The 21,402-nt window shown below is 43.2% G+C and overlaps 1 protein-coding gene across 2 annotated transcripts in view; it reads right to left on the bottom strand.

The window, feature by feature from the left end:
- SDK2 (sidekick cell adhesion molecule 2) overlaps window positions 1–21,402 on the bottom strand; it is a 468,912-nt gene that overhangs the window by 68,486 nt on the left and 379,024 nt on the right. For both annotated transcript variants that reach the window (XM_081938775.1, XM_081938774.1), the window contains exons 7-18: window positions 20,796–20,986; window positions 17,375–17,458; window positions 14,284–14,478; window positions 12,507–12,623; window positions 10,744–10,911; window positions 7,756–7,858; window positions 6,141–6,317; window positions 4,531–4,667; window positions 3,626–3,773; window positions 1,819–1,959; window positions 1,461–1,642; window positions 477–592 (exon numbers count right to left, since the gene is read on the bottom strand). In XM_081938775.1, coding sequence (XP_081794901.1) covers window positions 477–592; window positions 1,461–1,642; window positions 1,819–1,959; window positions 3,626–3,773; window positions 4,531–4,667; window positions 6,141–6,317; window positions 7,756–7,858; window positions 10,744–10,911; window positions 12,507–12,623; window positions 14,284–14,478; window positions 17,375–17,458; window positions 20,796–20,986 — 1,759 coding nt within the window. The remainder of the gene's footprint in view (window positions 1–476; window positions 593–1,460; window positions 1,643–1,818; window positions 1,960–3,625; window positions 3,774–4,530; window positions 4,668–6,140; window positions 6,318–7,755; window positions 7,859–10,743; window positions 10,912–12,506; window positions 12,624–14,283; window positions 14,479–17,374; window positions 17,459–20,795; window positions 20,987–21,402) is intronic.

Raw genomic sequence — 21,402 nt, forward strand, 5'->3', positions numbered from 1 at the left:
TGATGGAAAACAATAGGTTATATAGCCTTAGGTAATTAAAGAATGATGACTGTAGATTCTGTTAGCACTTGGGGGAAAGAGGCAGAATGGGAACTCTGACGCAGGTGTCTGGACTGGACTGTCTTAATTCTATTTCACTTTTATTTCACTTCCTGAAACAAAAAATAACTATCCAGTTAATCATCCCAAAACTATAGTTAGTGTCTCCATTTACGGCCACACAAATGTTAATTCTGAAATTTTTCAACATCTGTCCAACCCCATAAGGAGCTAGGAGAATTTTGGGGTTGTAACTAGCCTTCCCCAAGCCCGTGTTCTAGTTGGGTTGGGGTTGCAATTCTCAGAATTTCTACCCAGAGTCCCAGCGCATGTGGTGGGCTTCCAGAGAGGAAGTAAGACTTGTCACAGCTGTTAGCTATAGCTCTAAATGCCTTAGAAGTAAATGGCTTTCTCCTCCTCCTTGAAGTGTCTCTTACCTTGTAGCCCTGATTGATGCCATTGACAAACTGGGGACTTGGGGGGTTCCAGGTGAAACGAATGGTGGTAGAATTGGTGGCCTCAGCCTGGACATTACCCGGAGACACCGTGGGAACTGTGGAAAAGAGAAATTGGAAGGGACCATCTCAATAACATCTGTACGGTACACCCCAACCTTCCATTTTATGTTCATCTTCAGCTTTACACTTGGAATCAAGGCTATAAGAGCAAAAATTGACTGAGATTTAAAGGCAGTTGTCTACTGCCTATGGTATTCTGAATCTTCAGCATGATATATTCCTGCCTTTTTAAGCCTACTACAACTGCTTTTCAATGTTTCATGTGTCATGGCACCCCAGATGGGACTCGAACCCACAATCCCGGCTAGCTCAGTTGGTAGAGCATGAGACTCCTAAGAGTTTTCAGATACGGGTGAATGTCCGCGTTCCAAATATCATCCAAAATTAAATCAGAGTCCAAGGCAGAGTATTTCTCAAAGTTCCAATTTATTAAGAGAGACATGTTGGTACATCTGTGGAAACCCGAATCTGAAAACTTCCCGGGGTTTCCCACCCACTTGAAAGTTCATGATCTTGCCCCCCCCCGCCCCCACACCCACAAATCCATCACATGGTCCAATCTTCCACACTGCCACACTGTCAGTTCCACCTATCCAGTTCCGGTCAGGCTCAGAGGTGTGGAGAACAAAAGATGACCTTGGTTTCTAGAAGGAATTTTTTATTTTGACAACAACACGTTCTACTCCTTGCTATTCCCCCTCCCAATTCCCCACTAATGAAACAGCATAGTAAAATAAGAGAGAGTGTGGCAGGCCAAAGATCCTAAAAGGAACCGGCTGCAGGCCTGACATCATGGCTTTGGGCGCTATGATGGAAGAAAACGGAACTGGCATGAATGGGCAGGAACTAATCACCAACAGAAGAAGGACTTCCTCTCTCCTATGACTTTGTATCATAGCTTACCACCCTGGAGAGTCCATTCTGTGACTTTGGAACTGTAGACACCCAATCCGGCACTGTTGTAGGCAGCCACTTCAATTTCATAATTAGTCCAAATGATTAGGTCCTCAAGCAGCAGATTGTTGACGTCAGCATTACTAATGTTCCTGAACTGGTAGCCAACTGGCAGACCAGCCAGGCAAAATCTGGAGAAAGAACAACCACAGGATCAGGGCTGAACCAATAAGATCATCTGTAGGAACAGTGAAGCCCAGTGGGCAGCTACTGCGTTTCCAATTTTGCACCCATCAGTAGAAGATTAAAAAGGCTTCCAAAGATTTATTTGTCCTGATGACCTAGCCACCCATAGGTTAATATCTACCTAATGATGTATCCCTTGAGAATGCCATTCTGGTGGTTTTCGGGTGGTGGCTGCCACTGGATCATGATAGACTGGTTTGTGCGGCCACTGGCAATGACATTTTGTGGGGGTGCTGTGGGGGGTTCCTCAGGAAGCGACAACCTACGGAAGGAAACACAATGTAGGAGGCAGGTTTCAAAGCTGGCTCAGAGTTTGACTTAACACGCAAACCTTACAATTGAGTCCTTATAAAGCCAAGCCAATCTCAGCCATATCATGGCATGCCCTAAATACCACCCTGTGTATTTGTGAGCTGTGTTAAAATGGTGCAGCCATTTGCTCACATAAAAGTTCTTTAACCCAAGGGTAAACTACAGGTCCGTGGCCTATTTGGAATTGGGCCATGTGAACTTAACTTCCACAAGCGGTGGGCCAGTGGGCACTCATGGGCTAGCCCGCTGCTCGTGCAAGAGGCTATGTGCGCATCGACCCACCACTTGTGGAAGGGCTGCGTGCACATGGACCCAGTTCCTGAGGTGGGCTCCTACCGGTTCGGACTGGTTTGGCTGAGTAGGTAGTAACTTGGCAGCACAAACTAGTTCTATCCTCGGGGGCGCCATCTTGAGTTTCTGTTCTGCACATGCACGGAACAATCTTCATTGAAAAAAAAATGCGATCCCCCCCCTTTTCTAATGTGCGCATGCACAGACCTTTTTATCTGCAAATGTGCACACAGGTGCACATGCACACGCACACGCCTGGAGCATGCGTGCAAAATTGTTTGCCTGCCGAACCGATAGCAATGCCGGCAGGAACCCACCTCTGCCCAGTTCTCCTCTCTCCCCAACTGGGCCACCAAGCCTCAAAGGTTGGGGACCACTGTTTTAACCCCATCTTAATACCAGTTTATAGAGAGCAGTTATCTTGCTTTGCTCTGTGTCTACATCATGCAACATTGGGACATACTTTTGATAACAATCCAAGTTTTGTTGTCTTGCCATGACCATGCTCCCCTTTATGCATCACCTTTAAATATTAATTAATGACAAGTTCCTGGTGAAATCACAGGTATCTCTATACATGAATGTGAGCCAGGACAATGCTCACCCACACTTATTTGGTTTCATCTCCTACAAAACGGAAACCAATAGAGATAGAACAGAATAGAATAACAGAGTTGGAAGGGACCTTGGAGGTCTTCTAGTCCAACCCCCTGCCTAGGCAGGAAACCCTATATCGTTTCAGACAAATGGTTATCCAACATCTTCCTAAAACGTTTCAGTATTGGAGCATTCACAACTTCTGAAGGCAAGTAGTTCCACTGATTAATTGTTCTAACTGTCAGGAAATTTCTCCTCAGTTCTAAGTTGCTTCTCTCCTTGATTAGTTTCCACCCATTGCTTCTTTTTCTACACTCAGGTGCCTTGGAGAATAGTTTGACTCCCTCTTCTTTGTGGCAACCCCTGAGATATTGGAACACTGCTATCATGTCTCCCCTAGTCCTTCTTTTCATTAAACTAGACATAACCAGTTCCTGCAACTGTTCTTCATATGTTTTAGTCTCCAGTCCCCTAATCATATTTGTTGCTCTTCTCTGCACTCTTTCTAGAGTCTCCACATCTTTTTTACATTGTGGCGACCAGAACTGAATGCAGTATTCCAAGTGTGGCCTTACCAAGGCATTATAAAGTGGTATTAACACTTCACGTGATCTTGATTCTATCCCTTAGGTACATCAAAACATTTCCGTTTTTAAAATCCTATCAGCCTTTCTACTCTTGCAAGTGATTATATCTGCAGCTGCCCATGTCAGATATGGGCACCTCACCTCTCAGTGTCCTTGCTGAACTGGCCTTTGCCCACATCATTAACAGCACAAAGGCGGAACTGATATGAGCGGGCAGGAACTAATCCTCTCACCAGCACTGAATTTACTTCAGGATCCACACTGGCCATAAGAACGGTCCAGGGAGCATCTGGAAAGAGAGAGAGAGAGAGAGAGAGAGAGAGGGAGGGAGGGAGAGAGGGATGGATGGAGGGAGGGAGGGAGGGAGAGAGACAGAGAGAAATAAGGCATAATCCTGTGGAAAAGTTATTTAGGAAGAATTGTGATAACACAGTGCATGCTGTCCCTCTTTAAAAGGAAAAAAGAGGTTCTTATCTAGTCCCTCTGCAGATTTTTTTTTTAATGTAGTGGTCCCATGGACCACATTTTGTCCAGAACAATCCAGTACTTGCAGAGAGAAAATTCCAAGCCTCTTTCAATCTTACACAGTATCCCATTCTTTAAAAGCCAGGATCTGATTCTGCTCCTGGCTGCATCCTAAAGATCATTGCTATGGAGAGAAGCTGTGCATGTTTGATCAGGGAAGCAAAACCATTTCAGGGTTTTTCCAGGGATAAAGGAAATCACCCTGTTCAATGCAAGATAGCCCTGTACCTTTGGGTAAGCTTAGCAGCGGCGATGGGCATAAGCAGTATTTTAAAACTATGACAAATTCTTGAGAACATATAACACTTAAAGGAAGCAGCCACAAATTGCAACAAAAGCTTTTACTGCCTACAAGAGGTCCTCCAGAAAATTTAGACTCCCAGAACACCCATTTGTCATAGTCCCACCCAGGATTTTTTCCCATCACTTTTGAGAAGGGATGGTCCATTTCTGTTTGCCACAAGAACATGGGCAAGTTGTACCTGGCAAATTTATGGCAGGAAGATGGTGCAATGCCTTACTGTTTTCGGAGACCTCGAGGATGTAACGCAGCAATGGGCTATTTCCATCAAAGGGCTTGGTCCACATCAGGTTGATGGCCCGTTTCTCTACAGTACTTAGCCTGGCAATGGGGTTTTCAGGTGCATGTGGGAGCTGCCTGATGAAGATAATAGAAGAACCTATTTTAGAAACTCACGTAAGAGAGAACTATGAAAGTAGAGGGCCATTCATTAGGAAGAAAAAGCTTTGTAGAAAGAGACATTCAAGCCACTGTGCATTAAAAGGTTAAACTGGCTGTCACTGCTGGTGTTTATAATGGAGCAGATGCCCTGCTTAATCACAGTGTTAATTCAGTGGGCAAGAGGTTTGTGGAGAAATGCACAGAGGGTCCTGGAGGTATTTAGAGACCCCTGATTTTTCCAGCCAACAGTGCTGTGTCATTTCTGTGGAGCAACTACCAAGATTTTTGAATAGGAGTGGCTTATGCTTATTCAGTGAATCAAATGCTATTGCTATTCAGGTTTGCAGTGTGAAAGTTGCTTCAATGCAGCGTGCTGTTACGCTGCAGACGTGCCTATGAATAACGAAGAGTATGATTAGACAATGAATAATATAGATTATGATTTGGTAAGAACCAAACATGTGGCAGGGTTATATACCAGTACGTGTGCAAATGTCGAGAGCGACCGCACCACATTATAACTACTCTTATGCTGCTAACACTGTGGAAGACCTCTGACTGCTTATCAGTTCATGGCGAGAGGAATTTGAGTTCTAACTAGGAGTTGCAGAATGGCTCATAAGGAAGTAAACATCACGGTGATTTGAAGAGGGCAGAAGAGCATGCTACTTGACACATGGCTGGTATGGTATTCTTGCAAGATACAAAGTAAAATATGAATGTATAGCACTGGAATACTTTTGATCATCTCTTCTAGCAGCCTCACTCACACTTCAGCTAGTTTCTGGTTCACCCATGTATCAGAATATGTTGGCTTCTCATTTCTAGGTCAAGAGTGCACCATTTTCATTATCTGATAGCTGTACTTGGCTCTTGAACAGCATGCCTAGCCCACGTTCCCAAGAGTATGGTTTTGTTTACATTTACAATTAGTTAGAATGCATTTAATATGACCCCTCTCAATGTTGTATATAAGAGTTATCTCCCAAAGGAAGAAACATAATATTATATGGTATGGAATGAGTACTACAAATGGCTAGAGGACAGGTATAAAGCTTATAAATGAAGAAGACACAGGAGTTAGACATTAACAATGTACAGGTAGAGATGAACAAACATGTATAAATGGAAAGAAGGATTATAAATTAAGGACTGTATATTATAGTATCATATGTAGAGACAAAGAGAAACAGAAATAAGGGGGGGGGGAGTCGATTTACAATGGACTTACTGTATACCGAAGTGGAAATGTTGTACAGAAGGAAATTGCAAAAATATTTTTTTTTCTTTTAAACTGTTCAATAATTTTTTTTTTAAAAAAGAGTTCTCTCCCTCAATCAATTGGGTTACTTTGGGTGGTCTCTGGTGGCTACACCAAAAGATTTTTGGGAACACATCCAGCCCTGGAATTTCAGACTCTATACCTGTGCTGAAGTAGGGTAGCCTTACCGGACTCGTAGGTGGGCACTGTGGGAGTCATTGCCTCCAGCAGATATCACATGACATGTATAGGTGCCAATGTCCCCTGACCAGGTCTGGGCAATGTGCAAAGTGCCAGTGGTATCCAGACGCATGCGGGGCATGTTCTCTGTGTTCACAATGGTGCCATCCTTCTCCCACATGTACCTAAGGAAAAAGAAACCGGGCGTGGTGATAAAGGTTCCTCCCCTGCCAACTATTCCTAGTCTACCCAGATTGCTATTGGAAGCTTTGATTGATTCCTGATATCCTAAACCAGGTTGCAAAGAGCTAGAAGCAAATCATCTTTCAAATCTGATTGCAATGATCTAATCCTCTAATCCTAGTCCTTGCGTAAACTATTTCCTAGAGTACTCCAGCTTCTTCTGCAGGTGGTGAACTGCTCATCAAACACTAGCATGTACACTAGTACTAGTATGTGAAAGAACCCCTCCCCCCCCCAACATGGATATTTATGGAAGTTAGTTATCTCTTAGTATGCATTCTTGCAATGTAGCATATTGTTCTCAAATGGGTTTACATATTTGCTTAAACCTAATTTGGAGACTAAATGAAAACTGGTTGAGTTCAGACTTTGCTCTAATCCAGTGGTAGTCAACCTGGTCCCTACCGCCCACTAGGGGGCATTCCTGCTTTCATGGTGGGCGGTAGGGGTTTGCTGTAACTCTGCTTTATACATTTTATAAAGGAAAGTTACTTCCCTACTTTATAAATCACCATTACTGTGGAACTGGTGGGCCGTTAGAACATTTTACTACTAACAGAGATACAAAAGTGGGTGGTAGGTATAAAAAGGTTGACTACCCCTAATCTATAACCACATGAATTGGCTTCACACCATGTTCAATTGAAACAAAACCATATATTGACAATATGAAGTGTGAACTTAGGTAGACTTAGCAGCCAATACTCTCTATAGAGAAGGAAAGGAGATCTTTCTAAAAAGGCATCCCATGATGTTCTTCTTTCACTCACTAGTGCAACACAACAATTTGTCTCGGCTTCAAAGCTAAGCTAAGCACCAGGTGGCAATGTAGGTCTATGAATTTGCATGTATGTATTTTGCATTATGTTTCTTGGTAGATGTTCGCAAAGCGCACAAAGATGTGGCCAGAAGATTCCTTGCTTTGTCATACTGCAAGACTCCAACATCAATCTTAGGAAAGCATTGTAGATAAATGAAGTCCTGATGGTTCCCAGATTGCAGAGATGGCTAGAGAGTGTCTCCTTTCAAAGGGGCTAATTTGTATGAAGGAAGGTGCAATAGCCGGACAAGTTGAGGTCAATAAACTACTCCTTCCTAGCAAGAGTAACACAAGCAAAACCCTATTCAGGAGTTTATATCCTCTCCTCAGGAAATCATAGAGAGTATATACAGAATTTTAGCATTACTTCTAAGCTGAATATTTCTTTTTCTTACAAAGAAGTTTGGAAATTTAAAGTAGAAGGACATTCAGCTTTTTTTTTTTTTAGAATCCTCAAATAATATTCTAATAGTTTTAGTTTTTCTAATAGTTTTTTTACTTGGCTCTCATTTCTCCTAGTTTTTCCTTCATCTTAACACACATGAGAAATGATCACCTACCGAACTAGCACGTTGGGGTCGTGCGTTACTCCACAGGTCATTGAAGCCTTAGTCCCTTTGATGACACTTTGATCCTCAGGTGGGTTGGTGATACGAGTCCGCGCTGCCAGACAAAGAGACACAAGACGGATGAACATAGTTTGAACACAGATCGAAATGGGACAGGTGAGCAGACATAGTTCCAATATCAACTCAGGCCTCCACACCCGGAATTTTAGGTTCTGGTAATAAAGGCATCCTTTTTGTAAGAGTAGAAGCAGGACCCCCCCCCCCAACCAGATCTGATACATTACAATACCAACGATTAAGCAAGCAAGGAAACAAACAAACAAAAGCAATGCACCCACCCTTGATTGTTTTTGAAGGCCTAAAATGAAGGGGCATTAATTTTTAGCTGTAGCTACTCCCCTCCCCAGACTGCTTGACATATATCATAACATCATATTTGGTGGAACATGGCTTCAGTGTGGTCTCCAAGCAAAGAAAATGACTCCAGATTACTGAATGTGGTGATTTAAGACTCCTGCTAAGTGACTTAAAACCAGACATTGGGAAACTGGCATCACTTCATCAAGCCCATCCATCACATTAAGAATTTACTGAACAGTGAAGTAGTTACTAAATTTTACTGAGTTTACTAAGTTACTAATTACTAAGATTCTTGATAAATGACTATCAGACTTTGAAAACCTGGTATCACTGGATTATGTTCAACAATTTTGTTGAATTAACATTAACTAAAAAGGTTTTTAAATTGGATTTTGAATAAATGTGCAATTAATTGTTACAGTTTTGAATTTTACTGTTACTATCTTTATTCCTTCATGCAAATCACCCAGTCACATGACTTCCCCAGCCACGCCCATCAACCCACGCCCACAGAACGGTCGTAAAAAATTTTGAATTCCACCACTGGGTGGGGGGCACTGAGGATCAGTTTGTAGCACCAAGGGGGCGGTGGACTGAAAAAGTTTGGGAACCACTGATCTAGAGGAACTCAAACTGTGGTAGAACCACTAACAACCTAAGCTCTACATTTAAATTGAAAGAAGGGAAAATAACCTCTTGCTACAATTACACTGGATCCTTGGTTCCAGCCAAGCAACACCCATCCACCCACCCACCCACCCACCCATCCATCTTCCTTTGTACATATAAGGTGACCATGTTCACACAATACACACAACCATCCATCCCTCTTTTTTCGTACATATAAGGTGACCATGTTCACACAATATACCCGAGGGAGATGGGCGGTATAGAAATGTGAACAATAAAATTTAAAAAATAATTTTAAAACTGGACAAAATGAGGAGTTTTCTCTCTGCTGGGCAAACATCTGAAGTGGAGGGGAGGCCAGAGGGAGTTAATTATCTTGTTTCAGTCACAAATATTTAGATTACAGATGGGGGAGTTATCCCTTTCTGTCCAGCTACTAAAAAAAGTAGGTTTGGAGAATCCTTGGAAGAAAAGGGTTTCTCTTGGCATTCTGTCTTGGAGTTATTTTTCTTTTTGTTACCAAGTCTTTGGGCAAATGGTGGGAATATAAAGAACAGAAAAGGATGTGGGAAGGTGTTGGCTCTGTTCAGATCATAGTTGATTTTTAACAGTTCGCTCCCCCTCCACTAGGGTGGAAACATGTTAGGAAATGACAACCTCCCAGCCTCCTTAATGGCAACTGGAAGGACAATGAAAACAGCTACTTCCTATCTGACTGCTTGGTAACAGTGTGCTATCAGCACAGAGAGGGGAGGTCAATTGCCCAATGAAGCAACTGACTTGATCAGCCATGCTATTTAATCCATCCAGGCCATCACTTAAGTGTTATCACAAAGGAGGCTTTTTCATTGAATGTGAGCTTTGTACTTGCCTATAGTATACACAGAAGAAAGTAATAAATAAGTGTCCTAGATATTTTGCGCTATAGCTCTCACAATTCCTTGCCAATTACCCTGACTGAGGCTGAGGGGAACGGAAGTTCACAATGCCTGCCAGATGTAAGATTAACTATCCCAATCTATAAAAGGGAATGTGGAGAAGGTTAATATAGGATGGGCTTTTTAGGGTAATTCACCATGTGAGCAGGACTACATTCATATTTCACATAGGTAGGTAGGGTGAGAATCATTAAACAGATAAAATAAATAAGATTCTCAGAGCATCCTGTTCCATTTATGCCCAGCAGGGGGAACCAATCCACCTCAACCAGGAATGTGGCAGACTTAATGGCAATTGCTTTATTAGACAAGAGTTAAAACTGGTTTTGAAAGGTGATGGATATGCTCTCAAAAACAATTAGACACTCGCAACCCCGCATGGGCCGCTGAATGTAAGATGGTAGCACGTCTGTGCTTTGTGGCATTACAGATTAGCGGGAAAATTGCGCTAATAGTTCCCATAACATGACACTGTGGGATCAAACGTATCAGTTGATTCCATATCATGTGCTGCATTTATAGGAATGTACCAATATGCCATTAAGAAGCTGCCCAGAGAGGCAAACCACACATGACATCTTTGCATCGGGGATTATTCCTGGGCCAACAGCTTACTGAACAAGCAAAGGCAAATGTGGGAAACTCAGCTATATCGGGATATTGACTCTCTCCCATCCCCCCCCACCCCCGGCTGCTGAAAACTGAGGAGCAAAGCAGTGATTATTATTATGTTATTCAACATTATCAAGGAAAGTAGGGCTTTTGGTCGCTTCCCTCCATTTTTGCCTTCTTATGGAGGGGATTTTTAACTTTAAAGTGCACTAAAACGCACTCGACCTAAATGGGAGGATTACCACTTTCGATTTTCCTTCGTTTCCTATGAACATTAATTGGGAAATAAGTCTGGCGTTATTAGGTGGCTTGACATGAAACCTGGGGAAGTATAAACTTGAGGATTCTGGGAGATGAAAAATCCAAACAAATTGCAGGCATGGGGTCCCCAAGAGAAAGGAGTGGGAAACTAAGAAGAGGGCGACAGGGAGACTTTTACCCCAGACAATAAGCTCTGCAGAGGCTTCGTCAACTCCACGCGAGTTAGTAGCCAGGCAAGTATAGCTGCCGGCATCCGAGATCCGTGAAGGGCTGATAAGGAGGCTTCCTGACTCTAGCAATGTAAAACGAGGAAGCTGTACTGAACCACTGGCCAGGATCCGTTCACCTGTTAGGAGAAAAAGTAGACTTCATTACGTGGTCAGTGGGTGACCCTTGTTGAGGCTGCCCATGGATTTTGTCAAGTCACCAATTCTGACCTCGGCTCTACCCTGGAGATCTGTAAACCTACATAGTAGCCCAGCCAGGCACCGAGAAAACAATGGACAGATTTGTCAAAGGTTTCCTCTTCCTCTGTGTGGGTGAGCTTCAACCTACCTATGATTTATGAATTCAAAGGGCCCCAAAGAGGACATTTGGCTTTAGAACGTATCATAAAATATGGGCTTGGCTGGTGACTCTGCTTGGGATGTAAATTTACAGAATAAAGCAAAGGAGCATCAACTTTTTCTGTGCAACTGAGGGAGGTATAATAAAAATAGCAAAAGTCTGAATTGCCTGGAAGCACAGGGCTGGATTTTGGGTGGGTAGGAAGTCTTCTCGTCCTTTGCCAAAAAGGACAACTTGATGTTCCTCAGGTATTTTGGACTATAATTCCCATACCCATTACCCATTTGGTCAAGTGGGATGAAACTATCATAAACATCTGGGTTGCCTGCTTTTTTTGTTGTTGTTCTTTTAAAGTATTCGTTGATCATTTATTCATTTCTATACATCAAATGCTCTCAGACTAAATCTTTCTTCCCCACTTAATCCCACCCCATCAGCAGGCAGTGAATGGGAATAGGGGTCATAGATAGGCTAATTCGTTAATGGTTTAGCCATAGTTCTTCCTATGATTTGAAATGTAATCTCCCTTGCTCTCAATTCTGTTTTTTCTTATTATTATCCTGGAGGCATCTTATTGTAGCACTAATATTTCTGAAATACACTCTCTGATCTAAAGCAATATGCTCCAGGTAGGATTAAATATTTGGTTGAAGATAAGGGAGATATAATTCCCTAAGTGTTAGCTGATCAAAGGTGCCCTGTAAGGGGCATGCTAAAGGGAAGTCATTAACTTTAAAAAAACAACAACATTGAGGCGTTTTAGGTTCAGTGAGGCAATGAAGTTGTCAAGAAAAACCAAATCCATGGGTCATTCCAGCCCAGTTCAAAGAGTGAGTGGGCTTTCCCATCACAATTTGACTGGTGTTTAATTGTGTCCTTCACATCTGTCACAGAAACAGACCCTCTTTGGTAAACATGAAGGTGCTGGTCTAGAAACCAGGAAATTGTGAATTCTAGTCCTGCCTTAGGCATGTAAGTTGGGTGGGTGAATTTAACCCAGTCACTCTCTCTCAACCCAACTCAACTCATCTCACAGGATTATTATTGTGGCAAAAAAAGGAGGAGGAAGATGCATTATATATGTTTGTCACCTTGAGGTACTTATAAAGTAATAAAGGCAGCATCAAAAAATAATAATCTAATAAATAAATATAAAATAAATTTCCAGAAATTGTTCACAGATTTGAGGGCACGCAAAGGAGTTCAGCGGGAATGAGAAAAAGGAAACTTTCTACTGTGTGAAAAGAAACCAAGTTCCAAAACTTGATGCTTCAATCCCTCTGCTTGCAAAATATGTAGCTCTGCCATGCTAATTTCTGGTGTGCCTGACACCTGCTTTTCCAAAGCATGAATAGTTTCCCAATTCACCGTTACCTTTCTGCCAGGTGATAGCTGGTCTGGGAGCTCCAGACGTCTCGCAGCTGAGAACCACAGCCATCCCATCAATGACTGTGCTGTCCAAGGGCCCTCTGGTTATGTTGGGCGCAATGCCTGTAATGAGGGAGAGATGAGAAGAATGCTTAAAGGAAGAGTTTTGAATGACCAGAACTCTTAGCGCAACACGATGCTGAATTTTATTTCTGTTAGGGATGTAACCCTAGGCTTGGCTTGGCAATGTATATAAGCCATGATTGTAACAAATGTATCTGTTACTTTAAATGTTTAAGAGAAGTAATTGGTTTGTTACCTCAAGCAGCTATAGGAGGGAGCCAGAATGGCTGTTAGCTCTCTGTTTTGTTAGAAGCTGATCGGTGTATACTGAGGTATTGTGGTTTGCTATTGTTTAGCTATACTTTGTGTGTTAGACTGACTATTTTGATAACTGAATTACTGAACCGTGTATGACTTGGACTGTTAACCGGACTCTGAATACCTCTATATTTCTACATAGTAAACTACTATATTTTTATACTATTCAGTGTCTCTGTATGCTGGTTTGTGTGTGTTATTCCATATCACTCTCATTATGCTTCTCTGCTTACTCGCTCTTCTAACGGGGAGCTTAATTACTTAACAATTTCCCTGACACCCCCACCCCAAAGTCTACCATAATTGAACAGAAATAAAATAATTCGGAAGACCTTATCCCGTGTAAGTTCACGGGTCCTTTTTGGCTCAGGTTTAATAATGGATACTGTGCTATGCTTTGCGTTGTGGAAATCATCTCTCGGTGAAACAGAGGGAGAACCTGCTATTTACAAAATTCCCATTCTGTTCTCCAACGACATCTTGCTCTTCCTTGAAGATGAACCCTGCTCTGTCATTCACTTGCTATGTTTTATTTCCTTTCTTGACTGACTCCAATCTCCTGGGTCTTCTGCTTGAGTGAGACTACAAGATCTCCACAGTCCTTTCCAACTTTGTTATTCTATGACTACATCAACACTATTGAGCCGGGTGTGTGCAAGTAGTACCTGACTACTAATTGCTCATATTTCCCCACCAAGCACCACTAGTGGGAGGTACTGCAGAAAATAGGTGCCAACCAGCAAAGCAAGCTAGAGGAAATGAACTTGCTGACTGCTATGGCCTGTTGGCTGCCAACAGCCCTCTAGCAGCTGATGGGGCATGGGAGTCAGGATCAGCATCAAGGCAACCTGAGAGCTCGGAGGGGGAAGAAGGAATGGAGTTGTCAGAGAGAGAGAGAGAGAGAGAGAGAGAGAGAGAGAGAGAGAGAGAGACAGAGAGAGAGAGAGACAGAGACAGAGACAGAGAGACAGAGGCGGAGCCTGGAGCATCCATTAGTCCTCAGATGGAGAGTCAACAGCCCCAGGTCTGGAGGTGGCTGATGAGGAAGAGGAGGAACAGCTGGGTCCAGTGTCTGACCCATGGATGCGCAGAAGGCAGAGGAGAGGAGAGCAGTGGAAAACTGTGTGCCGATCCTTGGGACGGAAGAGCCACTGCTGCTAGTGAAGCCTTTGTTGCTAGCAAAGCCCCAGCCTAGCTCTGGGGATAAAAGACAGCGGGTGGAGATAAATAGATGTAGCAGACAACTATTCATCTCCCTGCCGGACAGACTTGTTAGCCTGGTGTAAGAGAGAGACTTTTTGCCCGGGTTGCTGGTGCTCCTAATAAAGGAATTGATTGATTGACTACAGTTGATTGATTGATTGTTGTGTTTGGGGAGTGGGGTCAGAACACTGACACTTACTAGTGACAGCCAGGTATGTGGAAGACTGCACCTCTCCAGCAGCATTGCGGGCAAAACACTGGAACATGCCTGTGTCGTCTGGCATTAGGCTACTGATCTGCAGGCTCCCGTTAGCAAGCAGCTTGAAGCGGGCAAGCTTCTCCACTCCAAGTAGTACTGCATCCTTGTACCAGAACATGCTGGGTGGAGGCACACCTGCAATATCGGTGGGAAAGAAAGGGATTTTTAAAGATGAATTATTTTAAAATTAAGGGCGACAGGCAGACAGAAAGGCCACAGAGAGATCCATTAGGCAGTACTGGAACGATGATACTTAACTCCTAAACACATATGGCTCTGTTTGTTAATTGCTTTCATATGGCTGGATTCTGATGAATGCATCTTTCTCCTCCTTCTCATCTTTATTTATTTAACCGATCCATGTGTTTTTCCTTCTGAAAACCTATATTTCTTAAACTAAGAGTCACAGTCGAGAGAGATTAAAATGTATCGTTGAATTCTTCAGAACCCATCGGAGTTGGGGTGGACTTCAAGAAGACACCCCCCTCTCCCCCGCTGTGGCACTCATTGATCAAATTGAATGAAGAGTTAACAGTGAAATTAGACAAGCTCGCCTTATTCCTTCCTCCTCTAAGACCCTGATCAAACCTTCTGCAAAAATTTGAGATTTGCTTCAAATCTGATTTAAGAATCTCAAATGGGAAACAGGGTCTTGTTTAAACAATTCAACAATAAAATCAAAACATTCATTGTGATTTAAGAGGAGGCCTAATGTCATCGTCTGTGCTCAAACACAGAAAAGCCGGTGAAATAGTTGCGACCCCGTTTTAAAGATCACTTAAAGATTTGTTTCCAGAACTGTCTGTGCACAGAGATCTTGCCATCTAAGATGTGGCAAGGGAAAACTGAGGGCCTCTTGTGGAGTTCTCCTCCCACTTAAAAACTCCTTCAGTGATAATATTTTATATTTTTTTCAGCCATCTCAGAAAAGATGAAAATGGCATCTTATTCTGAAAGTTGACTTTTATTGTTTTTTTGCTTTATTGCTCTTATTCGTTGTGATTCTTTCTTATTTTTATTATCTTTTCTTTTTTGAAGTATACCACCTTGTGTTGTCACCTAGCAGTTGCAACCAAGTCAAGGAATCTACATTAAACCCTCTGGGTTTGAATCTACATTATCAGGGGGAAAATGTATGTTCTGCCACCTGTATACAGGAAAGGACACCCCCCCCACCCCCCCCCTCCACAAAATAAAAATCTCCATCATTTTTAAATCCAAGCTCTGGAAGATGAAAAGTGATGTCCAGAGAAATGGGATGAAGAACAGCTGGTATCCTCAGGGATCATCTGATAATGTGATCCAGGAATAACTGAAATGGGGAAATCTGTTTCAGCCACAAATGCATCGGGAAAAGGGAAGGAAATAAGATGGAACCAATATTAAAATTGGTCTCAGTTATGATTGCAATTTACAAGATGTAAGGCATCAAACCCAAGCAAGGGATTGTTTGCTGGATGGCTTCTTCAAGTCTAAGACATAGGTAATATATTTAGCCAGGAACAACTTATAATTAGACCAGTGGTTCCCAACGTGGGGCCCAGGCCCCACAGGGGGGCAATTTGATTTTTGATGGGGGCAATTTGAACCTTGTTTAAACCAAGTTAATGGCCTTTTAGGCTTCCTCCGCGTGAGTAGAATTCACTTTTTGAGTAAAGTAAGAATTACCGTATATGCCACAGGGGAGTGGGGAGGCATCAGGATTTTAGAGATGCTTAGGTGGGGCATGGTGAAAAAAAGGTTGGGAACCACTGAATTAGACCATGGTTCAATTCAATGTATGTGCTAAACAGACAGAATAAATATTTGTCTTGAATAACTATTATAGCTTAATGTTATTGTATTTGTCTTAGCAAACATCCTATGTAAATAAATGTATTTATTTACGGATGGCTACCTCAAATTAAAAAGGAGATGCTTGTTATTCTTTCCTATTTTTAATGAAGTTGATTTTGAATTATAGAGGGTGCTTTTAATCCAACTCCCAAAAGAAGGGAGCTGATTTCCCCAGCATATGCCTCAAGGCTACAAGGATCAAGAAGGGACCCTGTAGAATTTACTTCACTTTCATCATCTTTTCCCCTTTCTACTGGCAAATAAAGATAACGGATATGGTGATTCCACCCTCCCACCCCTTCTTACATGCTGGAGTTGAAGGGGAGGATGCTTGACAAGAACATCCCCAAATGGACAAGTGATGGCAGCTGAACTACCAAGCAGCTACATCAAACAGGAGGGCCAGGCCAGGGAATATAAAAAGTAGGTAACTTTTGGAAGGAGAAAATTAGACACCTCCCGCCTTTTATCCTATACTTTGGCCCTGCTGCTAGACTTATCTATGGAAGGACAATCTACTTAGATTTGTCAAATATACCAATGAACAGAAGCTCCCGTAAAACTTTTAGGATTTCAAACAACAACACAAAGCAAATCCTCGATGATCTATTCAGAGGAAATGTTCGCTACTACTTAAAATCAGGCCTCTAGCTTGCAGTTTAAGATAACAGTTTCTTTTTCACAAGTCTTCAAATTCTCTGCTTTTTCACAGAAAGCTTAGGGAGTGACATCTTTGGTGCTACTGCAAATAAGGCTGCTGTTAAACATAGGGCCCCCATCTTGGAGTAGAGCAATGTTTCTCAACCTTAGTAACTTTCAGATGTATGGACTTCAACTCCCAGAATTCAACTCCAATTCTGGAGATTGGAGTCCATATATTTGAAAGTCATCACGATTGAAAAATACTGGCCCATACATTAAGGCACACATCAGTGTACCCTACTTAGTCTTTTCATGGTTTTAGCTGCAGCTCAATGGGAACAGAAATGCGCTCATGCACATATTTTAGCTACATGTGAATGGTGAATATCCGAACATTTCCTCCATTCATTTCTCTATGTAAAAATCTGCCAAATGTAGATATAATGGAAACGGTCATTTATCAAAGGAGTGGATGGCTAGGATTGTAAGGTTAACTATTCTGATTCGAAACCAAATTGATCCAAACAATCCCTAATGCAATAGAGGAAATTACCTTTAGCTTGGCATGGAATCTGTACTATTTTCTCCATCTCAGCTGTGATGTGTCTTTCTGGCTCCTTGGTGAACTGGGGAGGTTCTGTAAAAGAAAAATCAGACATGGGACCAGCCGAACGTTCTTCATATTGAATTGTAAAAATGAAATGTCATGGTTACATTTGGAAATGTTCAGCTTCTATCTTTGTCATCTCTCACCAAAATTAGAAAAAAAAATTCCTCCCAAAACAAAACAAATGATCTGAAAGTGTTTCCTGATGCTAAGATCTAGCATCAATTTCATTAGATCGAGTGAAAATGGATGAGACAGACTCAGGCTTCAATGCCAAATAACAGCTCTTTATTAGACAACTATTTACAAATCCAGCACCGGCCCATTTGACAGCTAGCCCTTTTATAGGGAGCTGTCAAATGGCTTGGCCAATCGGCTTGGAGTATTTTCCCACCAGATCAGAGGATCTTGGTGGAGCCTACCATTTGGCTGTCGGTATGTAACAAATTTCTTATGGGCTAGATCAGGGGTGTCAAACTCAAGGCCCGCAGGCTGGATGAGGCCCACAGGGTGCTTAGATCTGGTCTGCAAGCCCGCCCTGGAAATAGTGAAGGACCGGCCCACGGTGCCTCCGCCAGCAAAAACAGAGCTGGGGAGGGCCGTGCGCAGAACCTCTTGGGCTCTGTTTTTGGCTGCGATGGCCTCCTGCAATCCTCTGCCAGTAAAAATGGCACTCAGGGAGGCTACATGCGGCCTGCCCAGGCTCTGTTTTTGGCTGCAACGGCCTCCTGGAGCCTCCTGCCAACGAAAACAGCCCGGGGACGCCATGCACGGAGGACTCTAGGAAGATGAAACAGCTGAAAACAAGAGCCTCAATGAGTGATGTCGAGCTGGCCACGCCCACCCTGCCCCCTGAGGTCAAATACAACCCTGATGCGGGCCTCAGTGAAATCGAGTTTGACACCCCTGGGCTAGATGGCTCCACACTACAACTCCACACGAAATGTTTCTATAACTTTGTAAATTATTTCTGCTTTTATTAATTTTGTTGTTAAAGAACAAACATAACTTGACCTGCACTTAAATAAGACTCAAGCCATTTTCCCACTAGTGTTGTATAGCATCTTCACAGCATCACTGAGTCACTATTGAAGTGATAGAAAGCCTGCCCTCATTATTGTCTTTTTGGCATAACAATGATTGGGTGACTCTAGAAGATATTACAGATACAGGCAAGCAACCCCTTATTGGCTTTCCTCCAGTCTTTAAGGGGACACAAAAGTATACTAGCATTATTTGCTTTATTTGTTGGTCACTATTCTGCCTTCATAATAGGGCCAGCAAGTGGTCACTTGTTCCAATATTTTATTTCAGGACAAGTGCCATGATCTGTGGAATTCCTATCAGGAAGAAATACTTCTACCAATCACTTGCCACATTTCATTCTTTGGATTCTTATCTATCGACACAGCCTTCTCTAACTTATCTGATCCCTTCAGTCAGAACATTTTTGATTAATGGGCTTTCATTTCCACTTCTTCCCCTGCTTAAGCCTTCTTATACTGTATGGACTCTCTTCCAATCCTTTTTTAAATTTTATTTTTGGAACTGTTCTTATCTATCCCGACTCTTGGCTTATCCACCAATTTTTCTTGTAGATTATTTTGGTCCATTTTGTCCACAGATTAGCAACCGATGTAGTGGATCTGAGGGGGAAGAAGATGCATGCTTTTCTGTCTTACATCTCTTGAAGAATTTGCTATCAGATATGCTGATGAGAGGGTTACTAGCTAAAAGAAAGGAGTTCTCTTCCTGGAGTTGGTGCATGTGCTTGACCTGCTAGCATTGAGTTTACGTGGGGGAAGGGGGATCTACAAAGGAAAACATCCTTGCAACCTGCCAGCATGACAGCATGGGATCTGGTATTGATCAGTAGAAGCTGGAATTGTCTGATAGGCACAAATTAAGAAGTTAATCCTGTGAGACAAGGAGGATATTAGGAAAATATTCAGAGCTATTGTATATCAGGACTTTTATGCCACTTCATTGTAGGATTCTAAAGCTTGGATATATGTAAGTGATCTAGAACCATGATGGCGAACCTATGGCCTGCGTGCCACAGGTGGAATGCAGAACCCTCTCTGCGGGTCCACCAACTGTCGCCCCAGGCCAGCTCCACTGCACATGCACGCATGCCTCCTGCCGGCCAGCTGCTCTGCAGGTCTCTGCTGCGCATGCATGAGGGGGGGCGGCACGCATGCATGCGTGAGGGTGGGAGCACACGCAGGAGATGCGCACATGTGGTGGACAGGGGGCATGCACAGGGGTGCTTGCATAGCGTTTTGGGGCCTTGCACGGTGCCCCCACACTCTGTTTTGGCTTCCAGGTTGGTGGAGGCTTTCCAGGCCCAAATTGGGGCATAGGGGCTGCACGCCTGCACCAATCTGGAAGCCAAAAATGGGCAAGGGGTGTGGGATGCACGTGGGAGGGGTTGCAAGGGCATGCACAGGGATGTGGCACACAGGAGGGTCATGTGCACATGAGTGGGGGTGGGATGCACAGGGGGTCACGCGCACACATTGCATTGTGGATGTGGGCGGGCAGGCGCTTTTGGAACGCGACAACAAAAAGATTAGCCATCACTGATCTAGGAAAATAAAGTATGACTTCTTAGGTTGTACATTAGGATAGCACTGGCTCAAGTCAGCAAGTTATAAGAAAGTTGTAGAGGCTGCCCTCACACAATGCAGGAGAGGAAGGGGCATGCCTATATTAGCTAAAAGTGACTAGTAGGAGTTGAGCAGATCTCAGCCCCTGCCACGTCACCAGTTCAACCACCACCAAAGTGCCAAATGTTGTGTGCACAGGAAAACATGAATTGGGAGAAGATGGGAAATATTACTTCCACGTTGGATGAGAAAAACCCGAAAGTAGCTTGTCCTTGGCTCTAAAATGGAATTAAGAAGACAACTGCATCAAGTCAAGCTAAAGTTAGAGGGAAGTATAGAATTATGCTGCGAGTTACTGGGTGGACATGATGCCAGTGAATCTTTAGGCTCAAATCTGCAAGGGTAGTAAAACTGATACATCCTGTCTTGATTTTCCACTATCCAAATGCAATGTCCTTTATGTCAAACCATCATTTTAAAATCATTTGAAATGCAATGTCTGACATAGGATAATGTAAGGTGATAAAAACAGGATCGTCACTTGACCCTGAGTCTGAACAGGGATATGACTTTAAGGAATGACTAATGTCACATTATAGATGGAAAAGTGGCCCTTGGTGGTTAGGGAAATGCTTTGAGCGGCTGACGACCGCAGCACTGAAGCAAAAGACCACGGCAGCAGCTGAACCTGACGAGGTTGCCCAATTGGTGAGTAGTCCTTTTAGGCAAAGAAACTAAACAAAGATGCTCCTTCTTACCCAGCACAGAGAGATAAGCTCCTCGAACCACAGAGGGTACGCTGCTACTGCGCAATACAGCTTCACACTCATAGTAGCCACTGTCACTTAGGGAGGGATTAAGGATGGTCAACCGCCGATTGTAGTCACTGATGCCACTGGATACTGGAATCCCGCCCTTCTTCCAGATGATGTGCAGTTTGATGAGTGGCCTGTTTAGCAGAGAAGCTTGTGAGGATGGACCCTTTTCAACGGGTTGTTAAGAAAAGTGGGAGAGAAACCTTTTGGCACAATGAGAAACTCTCACCAATGGCCATGAAAGACTGTGTCCTGCCATCATGTGGAGTGTGGGCCAACAATAGCCTCATGGGGCAAACTGGGGAAAGATGAGGCTCCATCCCCAAATTTACCTTGGGATGAGTTGTTGCAGAATGACTCCTTGGTACAATATTCCTGGCAGAAGCTGGGAAATATCCTATTTGGAATGGAGCAATAATAGGTAGGTGGGGGCTGAATTTGCAGTGGGCTGGGAGAACATTCACGTCCTTGAGAAACAGTTAATGGCCTGTTTTCATGCCCTGGCACATGGGGCATACAGAGGTACCCTCATTGGAATTCGGAGTCACAA

The sequence above is a fragment of the Natrix helvetica genome, assembly GCF_964273705.1.
Source record: "Natrix helvetica genome assembly, chromosome: 1".
Taxonomy (NCBI): domain Eukaryota; kingdom Metazoa; phylum Chordata; class Lepidosauria; order Squamata; family Natricidae; genus Natrix; species Natrix helvetica.